This window comes from Oryctolagus cuniculus, chromosome 1 (assembly GCF_051225735.1).
Source record: "Oryctolagus cuniculus isolate XC-2025 breed Fujian yellow rabbit chromosome 1, ASM5122573v1, whole genome shotgun sequence".
Taxonomy (NCBI): Eukaryota; Metazoa; Chordata; class Mammalia; order Lagomorpha; family Leporidae; genus Oryctolagus; species Oryctolagus cuniculus.
Genome location: NC_142867.1, coordinates 7,470,913 through 7,484,106, shown reverse-complemented (window position 1 = coordinate 7,484,106; position 13,194 = coordinate 7,470,913). Strand labels below are relative to the sequence as shown.

The window sequence follows — 13,194 nt, the reverse complement described above, 5'->3', positions numbered from 1 at the left end:
GTAGACACCAGGAGTGTGTCGGACCTTGGCTGTGAGACAGTGGTACCAAGGGTGAAGGCTGAAGGTGCTTTTCTTTTCTTTTCTTTTCTTTTCTTTTTGACAGGCAGAGTGGACAGTGAGAGAGAGAGAGAGAGAGAAAGGTCTTCCTTTGCCATTGGTTCACCCTCCAATGGCCGCCACGGCCAGCACACCGTGCTGATCCGATGGCAGGAGCCAGGTGCTTCTCCTGGTCTCCCATGCAGGTGCAGGGCCCAAGCACTTGGGCCATCCTCCACTGCACTCCCGGGCCATAGCAGAGAGCTGGCCTGGAAGAGGGGCAACCGGGACAGAATCCGGAGCCCCGACCGGGACTAGAACCCGGTGTGCCAGCACCACAAGGCGGAGGATTAGCCTAGTGAGCCGCGGCGCCGGCCTGAAGATGCTTTTCTTTATGCTGATCCTGACACTGCTCATCCTTAAAGGAAAACTGCTGGTACATCTTACAATAAATGCTAGTTTTCTTATGTAAAAAGATACCTAACAGGAAACAGGAGAGAGAAAACAAGAGAAGCAGAAGAGCAGTCTCAGACAAGCTCCTAATACTGGCAGTCAGAGAGGGAGAAGAGAAACTGGAAAATCCCCCAGAACTGAAAGCAGACACACACTGGGGGGAGCATGTAGCCTTGGTGTTAAGACACTGCCTGGGAGGCCGGCGCTGTGGCGCAGCGGGTTAACGCCCTGGCCTGAAGCGCTGGCATCCCATAGTGGCGCCGGTTCAAGACCTGGCTGCTCCACTTCCGATCCAGCTCTCTGCTATGGCCTGGGAAAGCAGTAGAAGATGGCCCAAACCCGGAAGAAGCTCCTGGCTTCAGATCGGCACAGCTCTGGCCATTGTGGCCATCTGAGGAGTAAACCAGCGGATGGAAGACCTCTCTATCTCTACCTCTCCTCTCTCCGTGTAACTCCGACTTTCAAATAAATAAGTAAATCTTTAAAAAAAAAAAAAAAGACACTGCCTGGGACACCCGCAGCCTGGGCAGAGTGGCTGGGTTCAAGGCTGAGGTCTACTTGGTTCCAGCTCTCTGCTGGGAGGCAGCAATGGTGGCTCAGGTGATGAGGGCCCTGCCAACCACACGGGGACCCCGACTGAGCTCCACATGCCTTGCTCTGACCTAGCCCAGGCCCACCTATCGCAGGCATTTAGGGAATGAACCAGTAGTTGCAAGATTATCTCCGTCTCTTTTGCTATCTCTTTATCTACCGCTTTCTGCCTTTCAAATAAATTAAATAAATAGGCAGCATTTTCTTAGAAAAGAAACCTACATGGTGTATAGCACAGTGAAATTTTAGAACACTGAGGATAAAGGGAGGATTCTAGAAGCTTCTGGAAAGAAAAGGTGTCGCATACAAGAGGTCAGAAATCAGAGCAACCTCGGATTTTCCTGCCACAGTACCAAAGTCAGACAACAATGAAGCAGTGCCTTCAAAAATCTGAAAAATAGAATTCTTCCAACCTAGAATTCCATACTCCGGCAAACCATCAATCAAATGCAAGGGTAAGATAAAGACATGCAAGCATTCCTTAGCAAACCAGCAAGGGAAGTCGTCCACCCAAGCAAGGCTGCAAACCAGAAGGAAAGGCTGGGAGCTCCAGAGGATACACACCCGGTCAAAGGCACGACCCGGAAGGAATCTCCAGGATGCTAGAGAAGGGAGACACCAGGTGGCAGCCACGCTCCATCGGGTGTCACTCAAGAGACAAGTGTTCCGAAGGCCATTGTCCCCAACAGACAGGTGTGCCTGCGCCATCATCTCCAGGCTCTTCCTCCCCTTGCTGCCTGATGTGACACAGACACTGATGAAGTCCCTCTCCAGGCACTGCCCACCAACTTCCCCAGGGGAGACTCTTACAAACTCTGAGGAAACCAGAGCTGGAGAGGGACCCAGAGACTCCGGGAGCTTCAGCAAACACTGGCAACACTGCTCTTTCCTTGGCTACTTAGGTAGGCACTTGCTACTAAATGCTTTCAAATAAATAAATAAGCAAATGGTCACATTTTTCTTATCTATAAATGGCTGTTGAATGATAACAACCTAATTGGTTGAAGAAAAAAAAAAGAGGCTACTCATTGGAAGATAGCCAACATCTCATCACAGAGGAAACAAGAACTGAACAACAGACATGAGGGTCTGTGTAGTAAGCTCTCCCTCAATCCCCATGGCAACCCTCCAAGACTGATGTTATCATTTGTACTTTGTCAAAGTTTCAGGAACATAGCTAGATCTCCCAGGGTCATTTCTGAATAGCCTGTGACTCCCACCTCAATCCCAAGGTCATCGGTGGAGAGGGCTGAGAGGGTGGAAACTTGATCCAGTGCTGATGTCTGGGCAGTGGAGCTGACGCGAGGTCACGGGAGGTGCTCTCACAGATGGGTTGGTTATAAAAGCCCAGCGGGGCCTGGCCACACTCTCTCCTCCACCCAGGCCCCAAGACAGCAGTCCTGTGGCCTCACCAGATGGCCAAACCAATGGCACCCAAAGCATTGAGTCAAAATCAACCTCATTCTTCCTAAGCAGTTTGCTTAGGTATTCCATTGTAGTAAGCAAAAGCTGACTATCACAGCTGGCTAAAGGCAGAGCCAAGATCCAGCCCAGGTCTGCCTGACCCTAGGAGCCCACGTTCTTGACAACACTGATCAAGAGAGAAGAAGTCAATCTCAAAAAACATTAAAGACTCAGTAATAGACAACCTGACAAATCTGAAGCTCATCCTTCCTGGGTGGGGGACAGGAATCATATTCTTTTGCATCAACAACAGACACAAAATAATATTTCCAGTGTTGAAGAAGAGGAAGAGGAGGGAGGAGAAGAGGAAGAGGAAGGGAGAGGAAGAAGTGCAGAGAATGGGTAGGAGAAAAAGAGACTCCAAGAAGAGAGGGGGCGTGGCCAAATCAAGCCAAGCACATGAGCAGCACCACATCCCTGGGTCTCTGGGAGTCACACCTGGATGTGGGCACGATGAGACTGTCAAACACACCTGGCGTCAAATCCCACCTGTGCCCTCAGCCCAGCTGCAGGTGACCCGAGCGGGAGAGGGGGAGCAGGCCTGGACACGCCACAGAGATCTGTTTGACGACATGAGCGGCCACAGACAAGTCACTTGAGCTCTGTGAGCCTCGGTTTCCCCATCTGTAAAGTGGGCATACTAAAACCCGGCCACAGGGCTGTGGGAAGGAGGCATCTCAGAGCCCCGTGGCCAGGGAAGACGCAGGGACAGGTCTGCCTGCCCTGGCTGCACTCCCACTTTGTCCTCCGTCCTGACCTCACTGATGCGCGTTGCTGACTTGCCTGTCTCCACACCCTTGTCCCCACCCCACTGTCTCATCCTCCAGGGCAGGAGGAATCCCACCTCTACTACCCTGATTTGAAACGGTCTGGTCCTGGACAGGGGACCGGGCTGGGCACGCACCTGGTCGCTGCGGGGGACTCCGTAGCGCAGCTCGTTCACGAAGTGCTCGCAGTTCTCACTGGTCAGCTTGTACAGCACCTCCTGGCCCACCAGCTCCTCTGCCCGCTGGATGATTTTGCTGGCAGGCAGCGGGGTGTACTTGTCATCATGCTTGTTATTGACCTGGTACTTGTCTCTCCCGGCCACGTCATACAGCAGCTCCTTCTTCACAATGGCCTTGTCGGTCAGAGCAGACATGATGCTGGCCGCACCTGCCCCAGCGACCTCACCTGCAGAGCCACCAAGGGGAAACAGAGAGATGGGTCCTGGGCGGGGCCACAGGGGCTCAGAGCCGGCTCCCAGCCGGGCATCCGCCCTTGACAACATGCCAAGGGGATGTACAAGACGTGAGAGCCAAGGGTCAGAAACACGGCTGCGTGGCTTAGGGCCCCGGTTTCCATTTCTGGTAGGGAAGGTCCATGATTCAGTCTGACTTGTTTCACCTAGAGGAGCTGGGCTCCTGCACCCCCTGACACCTAAGTGGCCCTCTGGATGGCGCAGACGCGAGCCGTGCGCGCACTCGTCATCCTGGGAGGTCGTGATGCCATCAGGGCCACAGCTCCTGGACTGCACAAAGCTGAGAGCCACAGAGAAGGCAGCTGGAGCAAAGGGACTGAAACCCCACCACCGGCCCCGCCCCCGGGGTGGGGGGATGCTAAGGATGCCCCGGGGCACAGTGGCAGCCCTGGCCCACGTCGAGAAATGAAGTGACCTTGAAGAACAGGAATCTGGGTCCACCAGGAGGACCAGGATGGCAGTGAGGGAAGCTGTGCCAACACGGAGAGCGGGCATCCCCCCCAACCCAGCCAGCCTGCACGGTGCAGGGTGGGCGCATGTGTTGGGTGTGGTGACTGCAAATGTGAGTGTGCAGGCAAGAGGGGACCCAGGAGTCCAGGAAGCATTGTAAGAAGGGGCTTGCTGAATGGGATGGGAGAGGGAGTAGGAGGTGGGACGGAGAGGGGGTGGGAGGGCCTGTGGAGCGGCTAACGGGGCCAGGGCTCAGGCAAACCACGCAGTCGCCAGGAGTGTCAAGGCGACACCAACTCCAGGGCCGGGCAGATGCTGAGTCAACTCCTGGGAGCGAGGGCTTCCTTCCACTCTGTGCCCCAGGGGCCACCCCACTGGGGTTGCAACACACACGGGCCACCAGAGGCTCAGGCCCGGGCCCTGACCGACTAAGGGGTCTGTCCATGTCCCTTAACTCCGCGGGCCACTGAAGTTGATGCACAAACACCTGTCGACATAGGAATTTGAAGTTCCTTTGAACACCGTTATTTCATGGTTGTTGTTGTTGTTGTTGTTGTTGTTTTTTTTTTTTTTTTTTTGACAGGCAGAGTGGACAGTGAGAGAGAGAGACAGAGAGAAAGGTCTTCCTTTACCATTGGTTCACCCTCCAATGGCCGCCGCAGCCGGCGCACTGCGGCGGCGCACTGTGCTGATCCGATGGCAGGAGCCAGGTGCTTATCCTGGTCTCCCATGGGGTGCAGGGCCCAAGCACTTGGGCCATCCTCCACTGCACTCCCTGGCCACAGCAGAGAGCTGGCCTGGAAGAGGAGCAACCGGGACAGAATCCGGCGCCCCGACCGGGACTAGAACCCGGTGTGCCGGCGCCACAAGGCGAAGGATTAGCTTAGTGAGCCATGGCGCCGGCTCATTATTTCATGTTTTAAAGTTAGTCTCTTAAAGACAACGTTAAGTATACAGTCAGAGGAAAGACGTGGGTGTGGCAAACAACGGATGGATCTCGGGAAATGTCCGGCTGGGCAGAAAAGCACAGAACCCGCAGTCAAACTCCTGGGGTTTGGGTACCACAAACAGCACGCGACCCTGGACAGCTCCTCAACACTGACTCCTCGTAGGATGCGGACAGTAACAGCCCCTCCCGCACAGAGAGCTGTGAGGGTCGGGGAGGCGGCCAGGGCGGGTGTTCTGCCTGGTGGCTGAGATGTCCACATCCCACGTCAGAGTGCCTGGGTTCGAAACCCTGCTCCCTTCCTGACTCCAGATTCCTGCCGGGGAAGCTCCGCCGGCCTCGATAGCGGAGTGAGAGGCCTGAGCTGCCCCCGGGGCCGGGCTGCAGAGCTGGGTGGTTGGGTTACTGGGGGTGGGGAAGATGACATCTACTTAGCTCCTCCAATTTCTCTGTAAGGACGGGATTGGGGGAGGGGGAGGCCTTGGGTCAGCAGCCCAGGAACACTATGACTCACAGCTCTGTGCATAGTAGCCAAAACCGGAACCAACCTGATTTCAGAAGAACAAAAAAAAAAAAAAAAAAAAAACAAAAACCAAAAAAACAAAAAACATGAGGCACATTCATAAAACAGAAAGCAACTCACGGCCACTGCTCCCAGCAGCTCGGCCGGCTCTCATGGGTGCCACGTGGCATGGAAGAAGTCGGAAACAAAAGCACAGACTGTGTGGTTCCTCCTCCACAAAGTTCTAGAAGAGGCAGAACAGATCTGCAGCCAGAGACGCTGGCATGGGGGGCTTCAGGAGAGGTCGTGGGAGGCTTTTAGGCTGGGGGAATGTTCTAGATCTTTGTCACACGGATGTGAGAAACTCACTGACCATACCTTTGCTTTATTGATAAATTCTTTACATTTGTGTTAGACCCCAGTTTAGTAAAAAGTTTCAGGAAAAGAGCAAGGAATTCTGTGTTGAGTATTCTCAGCCTCAGTTTACAAATAAAGAAACCAAGGCCGAGGCCAGCATTGTGGCAGAGTGGGCCAAGCCGCCGCCTGCAACCCTGGCATCCCCTATCAGACTGTTGGTTCGAGACCTGGCTGCTCCACTTCTGATCCAACTCCCTGCTAATAAGCCTGGGAAAGCAGCGGAGGGTGGCCCCTGTACCCATGAGGGAGGCCCGGAGGAAGCTCCTGGCTCCTAGCTTTGGCCTGGCCCAGCTTCAGCTATCATGGCCATTTGGGGAGTGAACCAGGGGATCAAAGTTCTATGTCTCTGTCTGTCCCTGTCTCTATCTCTCTATATACCTCTGCTTTTCAACTAAATAAATAAATATTTCAAGGAAAATAAAGAAAGGCTAAGTGTGTTGAGTAAAAACTGGGTTCAGAACCAAGTTTGGGGACCAGCACTGTGGCATAACGGGTAAAGCCACCGCCTACAGTACCATAAGGGTGCCGGTTCGAGTCCCCACTGCTCCACTTCTGATCCAGCTCTCTGCTATGGCCTGGGAAAGCAGCAGAAGATGCCCCAAGTCCTTGGGCCCCTGCACCCACTTGGGAGAATAGGAGGAAGCTCCCGGCTCCTGCTTCAGATCAGCCCAGCTCCAGCCATCGTGGCCATTTGGGGAGTGAACCAGCAGATGGAGGACCTCTCTTTCTGCCTCTGCCTCTCTGTAACTGTGCCTTTCAAATAAATAAATTAATAAATCTTTAAAAAGAAAAAAACAAAGCCTGTGTTTTCTCTGATATGTGGCAGCTAATATAGAATACCAAAAACTGTATGGCAATGACACGGACACCTTGTGATTTGATTGTTGTTTTTCAGCCCTTGTCTACACTCCTGTGGAACTGTGGTCTTTCTACCTTTTACTTGTTGAATATTATGGTTGGTGAGGCAGTAAGCCTGGGATTATAGAGTGGACTGGAAGTTGGTCTTTGCAAAAATTAAAGGAAAAAAAAAGAAGGAATGAAGGAGAGGGGTTGAGGGAGGGAGTATGATTATCATCTTAGAACTGTACCTTTGAAATGCATGAAATCTGTTGTCTTTCTATGAATAAAAATGTTAAAAAAAAAAAATAAGAAACCAAGTCTGTTTTCCCAGACACGTGTGTTCCCTCTGGGAGTTTTGTGCAAGGAGTTGAACGTGGGCTGTACAAACCCGTGAACAGCCCCCTCTCGGCCCCTACAAGAACCCCCTGGGTGCCAAGGGGCAGAGTGTGGGTGCCACTGCCCCACTCCAGACAGGCTTCTCATAACCCAAGGAGCAAACCCCTACTCGGGGAGCAAGGAGAATGTGGGGTCACCATCACCCATAACTCACCAGCCCCCTCCCCGCCCACCCACTGGGCCCAGCCCAGGGGAGGCCTCGGGCACTCTTACTTGGTGGGGCCAAGTGGACCACATATCCATCGCCAACGTAGATGGCCCAGTGTCTGTAGAACGGGCGGAAAATCTCGATCAGGTCTCCGGGCTTGGGCTCTGGCTGCAAAGGCAAGAACAGGGCTGTCAGAGGCTGCGAGAGCCGGGAAGCAGGGCAGGGCTCCGGCGGGCAGGGCAGCGTGGCAGGGCCTGTGTCTGCCAGCGCCGTGCTGCTCCACCCCTGCGGGCCCACGCCAGGCCTGGGGCCCCTGCAGGCCTTGCAATTCGCAAAGTGCAGGTCTACGGGGCTCTTCGTGGGCCAGAGGCTCTGCCTCACTGCTGCTGTTCCTGGGAACACTTACCGAGCTCTTACTCTGAGCCAAGCGCTCTGCTAGGGGTGTCACAGGCAGAGCTCAACAAACCCACGGAGCATCCTGTGATGGGGGCTCTGTTAGGAAGCCCCTTTTATGGATGGGAACATCAAGGCCCAGAGATGGGAAAAACCCTGCACATACCCACACAGCTCAGGCTGGCCGATTCCCAGGCGCCTGGACAACACCGCTGGAGGCTGCCGACCCGGAGGGTGCCCCAGGGACACTCCCCTACCTGGCCTCAGGCCCACAGAGACCTGGTGCCGGCCTCAGCAGTCACATCCTCCCAGCTGGCGGTGTGAGTGCACAGTGAGAGTCTAGGTGGGGGCCTGAATGTGTGGGTGCATGACAAGTGTGAGAGCACACACAGGGGTGCGGGAGACTTGTGCAGGTGTGCATCCATGCCTGTGGCAGTGAGCAAGGGCCTGCATGTGCAGGTGTGGGCCTACACGTGAGCACACGTGGGGGTGCATGTGCAGGTGTGACCCTGTGTGTGTGCACGCGTCGGGGTGTGGGAGCAGACGTGCAGGTGTGCACTGTGACGCCTCCCAGAGCCCCGCCCCATTAGAGGAGCACAGGGCAGAGCGAGAAACAGCTTCCGAGAGCCCCAGATGGTTTCCATCCAACACCACCCACGTGGACTATCACAGCCGTGCGAGGTGCTGGGTGTGGGGACGCCTCGGCCACGAGCAGAATCCGAGGTGGCCCCGTGCGTGGCCCAGGCCCACCTCAAGTCTCCTTTAATGAGCCAGGAAGCCCACCCGCAGAACACCCTCACGCAGAGCCCCTCTCTCCCTTGCCCAGGTTCCACTTCACGGCCGCAAAGGCATGGGGTGGGGGCTGTGGTCTGCCGCTCTCACAGGCACCGCCTTCATCCAGGAGAAAGGATGCCAGGGGCCTGCAGGCCTCCCCTGAGGGACCAGTGATGGGCAGTAGGAGGAGCCAATCAGAGCGCTGCAATGCCTAGGAAACCCAGCTGATGGGCAGGTCGGCAGTTGCTTCTTAGCAACATTAAAACTACAATCAAGCACCAGCTGTGGCAGGAAAAAAAATCTTTTCGTGGGAGGTTTATGGACAAATCACATTCTCCTATTACACAAGCAACATTTTTCTTCTACAAAGAGGGCGCCCACTTCCTACTGAGAACCTATTTCAAAACACGGGACAATGAACACGATTTCTGAATCCCTTTTGTTTCCCAGAATAAAAGACAAATCGTCTGGTCAGAGTCAGGGGGTCTTAGGGAGGCTGGATTGCAGGACGAGACGAGAACTGCAGGGATAGGATGTCAGGTCAGCAGCAGTGGCAGCCCCAGCACATGGGAGCCAGGGCTCAGGGTAACACGGAGGACACATGAGACATAACAAAGGAAAAGAAAGGAAAGTATTACAACGATCGCAGACAACTTAAGATATTGTAACGGTTCAGAGAGGGAAAAAAAAAAAAAACAGTGAAAAAAATTCATTCCCAAAAGACTACCTTCTGTACATCTGCTTTATGAAAGTCACTGGAACAGGTGCAGCTACTGTACAGGGAACTGACCAGTGCTGACCGGCCGGCAGGAGGAGGGACTTCCGGGTTAACATCCTATAGGGTTCTACGTCTTGATTTTGGGCAGGCTTCTACAGTGCGGCGTGTTTATCAGAACTCAAACTGACCAAGAAAAACAGTCGATTACAATAAAAAATGGCAGTTACACCTGAATTTTTGTAAAGAAACTAATTTTGTTAAAGATGTCTTTTTTTTTTTTTTGGACAGGCAGTTAGACAGTGAGAGAGAGAGACTGAGAGAAAGGTCTTCTGAGGGTTCACCTCCCAAATGGCTGCTACAGTGCGCTGCACCGACCCGAAGCCAGGTGCTTCTCCTGGTCTCCCATGGGGTGCAGGGCCCAAGCACCTGGGCCATCCTCCACTGCACTCCCTGGCCACAGCAGAGAGCTGGCCTGGAAAAGGGGCAACCGGGACAGAATCCGGCGCCCCGACCGGGACTAGACCTGGTGTGCTGGCGCCACAAGGCGGAGGATTAGCCTAGTGAGCCGCGGCGCCGGCCCAAAGATGCACTTTATTTATTTGAAAGGCATAGTTACAGAGAGAGGGAAAGACAGAAATCTTCCATCCGCTGGTTCACTCCCCAGATGGCCACACCGACTGGAGCTGGGCCAATCCAAAGCCAGGAGCCAGGAGCTTCTTCCAGGTCTCCCACATGGGTGCAGGGGCTCAAGCACTTGCACCATCCTCCACCGCCTTCCCAGGCCACAGCTGAATCAGAATTGGAGCAGTCGGGACGCACATGGGATGCCGGCACCACAGGCCAGGCACCCGCCCCTCAAATAAACCTTTTTTTTGTTTGTTTAAGTTGAGCATTAGTAAGAAAATAGTGGGCCTGTACAATTAACCTTCAGTTATGATTTCCCATTGACATTTTCTTTGCTATGTTTGTAGCAGAACGTTGCATTTTATGAATCCCCTGTCAGAGCCAGAGGGTGACTATGAGTGGGTCACAGCAGTCCTGACATGCTGGGCCAGAAATTCTCACTAGGTCAGTAATTTAAACTTTGGATCTTCACAAACAAATAATAATGTGAAGCAAAACCAACTGAAAAATGATTGTTCATGAACTGTCACACGTTGACAATGTGTTTTTTAGAGAGCCTCAGTCTTGCTGATTTCAAACACTTTTTTTCTTCTGTGTATTGCTCGTCAAGAGAGCCATCAGTTAGTTATCAGACTCTAGGTTGATGCATTTTGTACTCAGCTGTACTGTGTGATATTTTTCATTATTTTAGGATGCCAACACGAGACCTGTAATAAAATATGAAATGGGGCTGAAAACTGGGGAGGAGGATCTACTGCTGTACAGCTAATAAATCATAACGGATTAACAAGTGGAAAAAAATAGTGGGCTTTTTGTTTTTGTTTTTCATTTTGAAACCATGCATAGCTTTTTTTTTTTTTAAGATTTATTTATTTACTAGAGAGGCAGAGGCAGAGAGAGAGAGAGGGGTCTTCCATTCACTGGTTTACTTCCCAAATGGCCATAACAGCTGGAACTGGGCAGATCCAAAGCCAGGAGCTTCTTCCAGGTCTCCCACACAGGTGCAGGGGCCCAAGCACTTGGGCATCTGCTGCTGCTTTCCCAGGCCACAGCAGAGAGCTGGATTGGGGGTGGAGCAGCTGGGACTCAAACTGGCACCCACAAAAGATGCCAGCTCTGCAGGTGGCCACAGCACTGGCCCTGAAAATATTTTAAAATGATGAAAAAGGTTGGGGTTCACTTATGGAGCCCTAACTCTCATGAGAAGCAAGGATGATCTTTAAAACACAGGGCTAGGGGCTGATGCTGTGGTGCAGTAGGCTAAGCCTCCGCCTGCGGTGCTGGCATCCCATATGGGCGCCGGTTCTTGTCCAGGCTGCTCCTCTTCCGATCCAGCTCCCTGCTGTATGGCTAGAAAAGCAGCAGAAGATGGTCCACATCCTGGGATACCTGCACCCACATGGGAGACCCGGAAAAAGCTTCTGGCTCTTGGCTTCAGATCGGCTCAGCTCCGGCCATTCCCCAGTAGATGGAAGCTCTCTCTCTGTCTCTCCCTCCCCTCTCTCTAACTCTGCCTCTCAAATAAATAGAAACATAGAGGCTATGTGTTACAAATGGTGACACAACCCCACACCTCACCAAGAAGCATGTGGGGCTGGGGGTGGGGGATTCATTCTTAAAAAGCAACAACAAGAAACAAAGTGATGCAAGGAAACAAATAAACCCACACAAAGGGAGGGCCTGTGGGGAGCATGACAGCCCCTCCCCTAAGATCCAGCAAGAAAAATGGCTCCCTGATGGCACAGATGCGTCGTCCACTCAGCCGAACCCACGTTCTCAGCACAGGAGCAGAAAAAGCGGCAGCCCAGGCCCAGATTGCTTGTTTTCCTCTGCAATCTCAGAATGGTTTCTACATTTTTTTTTAATAGTTAAGGCTAAAGTCAAAGCAGGAGAATGCTTTGTGTCCCACGGAAATTGGCTGAAATGCCAATGTCAGCGTCCGTGAGGCTGCACTGGAAAGCGGCAGTGCTCTGACATTTTCATTTTGTCTGCAGCTGGTGGCCAAGACCATCCGGACTGCAAAACCTACAGTGTTGGGGCCGGCGCTACGGCGCCAGCATCCTACATGGGCGCCAGTTCATGTCCCGGCTGCTCCTCTTCCAATCCAACTCCCTGCTAATAGCCTGGGAAAGCAGCGGAATATGGCCCACGTGCTTGGGCCCCTGCACCCACATGGGAGACCCAGAAGATGCTCCTGGCTCCTGCCTCCTGCCTCCTGGCTTCAGATCAGCCCAGCTTGAGCCGTTGCGCCCACCTGGGGAGTGGACCAGTGTATGGAAGACATCTCTCTCTCTCTCTCTCTCTCTCTCTCTCTCTAACTCTGTGTCTCAAATAAATAAATAAATATTGGGGAAAAAAAACAACCCTACAGTGTTTGCCATGCAGCCCATTTCACAGAAGGAGTTTGGCAACAAGGCTTGGGTCAGCAGAGGGGCCTTCCAGAGCCGCCTCCTCCAGGAAGGGGCTCCGCCTGCCTCCCTGCCCCCACCCCGGCCCAGCCAGCACAGGCCCCCCGCTGCTCCCACGCAGCACCACGTGCAATGACAGTGGCAGAGCTGAGACTGTGCGCCCACGGGATTCCAGAACAAAAAGTCTTTATCTCCCCCACAAAAGCAGAGTGACAAAGAGCTGTACAGCAGCCATTTTCCTTAGCAAGCACATGGAGGAGCTATTTCTGGCCTGCAACATTCATACTGGAAAAAAAAAAAAAAAAACCCACAGCCGTCAGTAAGGACCAGTGAAATAGACAATCCCGCAGCCGCAGACACAGCAGTTAGGAGAAGGCAAATTTACAGAGCGGACGTGGAAGTGACAGGAAAAGCAAGTCAAGACACACTGTCATTGCATTTGTGCTGAAAATACATTTTTAGACATGTAAGTAAAACGGATTGCATAAGGGTACTTCAGAAAGCTCACGGAAAATGAAAGTAGAAGTCGGGGCCGGTGCTGTGGCGCAGCGGGTAAAGCCTCCACCTGCAGTGCCAGCATCCCTTATGGGTGCCGGTTCAAGTCCCAGCAGCTCCACTTCTGATCCAGCTCCCTGCCTGGGAAAGCAGCAGAAGATGGCCCAACTGCTTGTGCCCTGCACCTGCATGGGAGACCCGGAGGAGGCTCCTGGCTCCTGGCCTAGCTGTGACCCATTGCGGCCATTTAGGGAGTGAACCAGTGGAGGGAAGACCTCTCCCTGCATCTTCCTCTCTCT

The 13,194-nt window shown here is 53.3% G+C and overlaps 1 protein-coding gene across 5 annotated transcripts in view; it reads right to left on the bottom strand.

The window, feature by feature from the left end:
• Positions 1-13,194, bottom strand: part of PLAAT3 (phospholipase A and acyltransferase 3) — a 31,593-nt gene that overhangs the window by 10,601 nt on the left and 7,798 nt on the right. For all 5 annotated transcript variants that reach the window (XR_016229125.1, XM_008274337.5, XM_002720986.6 and 2 more), the window contains exons 3-4: positions 7,549-7,651; positions 3,449-3,717 (exon numbers count right to left, since the gene is read on the bottom strand). Coding sequence is in view for 4 of the 5 variants with exons in the window: in XM_008274337.5 (XP_008272559.1) it covers positions 3,449-3,717; positions 7,549-7,651 (372 nt within the window). In the remaining variant the exon portion in view is untranslated. The remainder of the gene's footprint in view (positions 1-3,448; positions 3,718-7,548; positions 7,652-13,194) is intronic.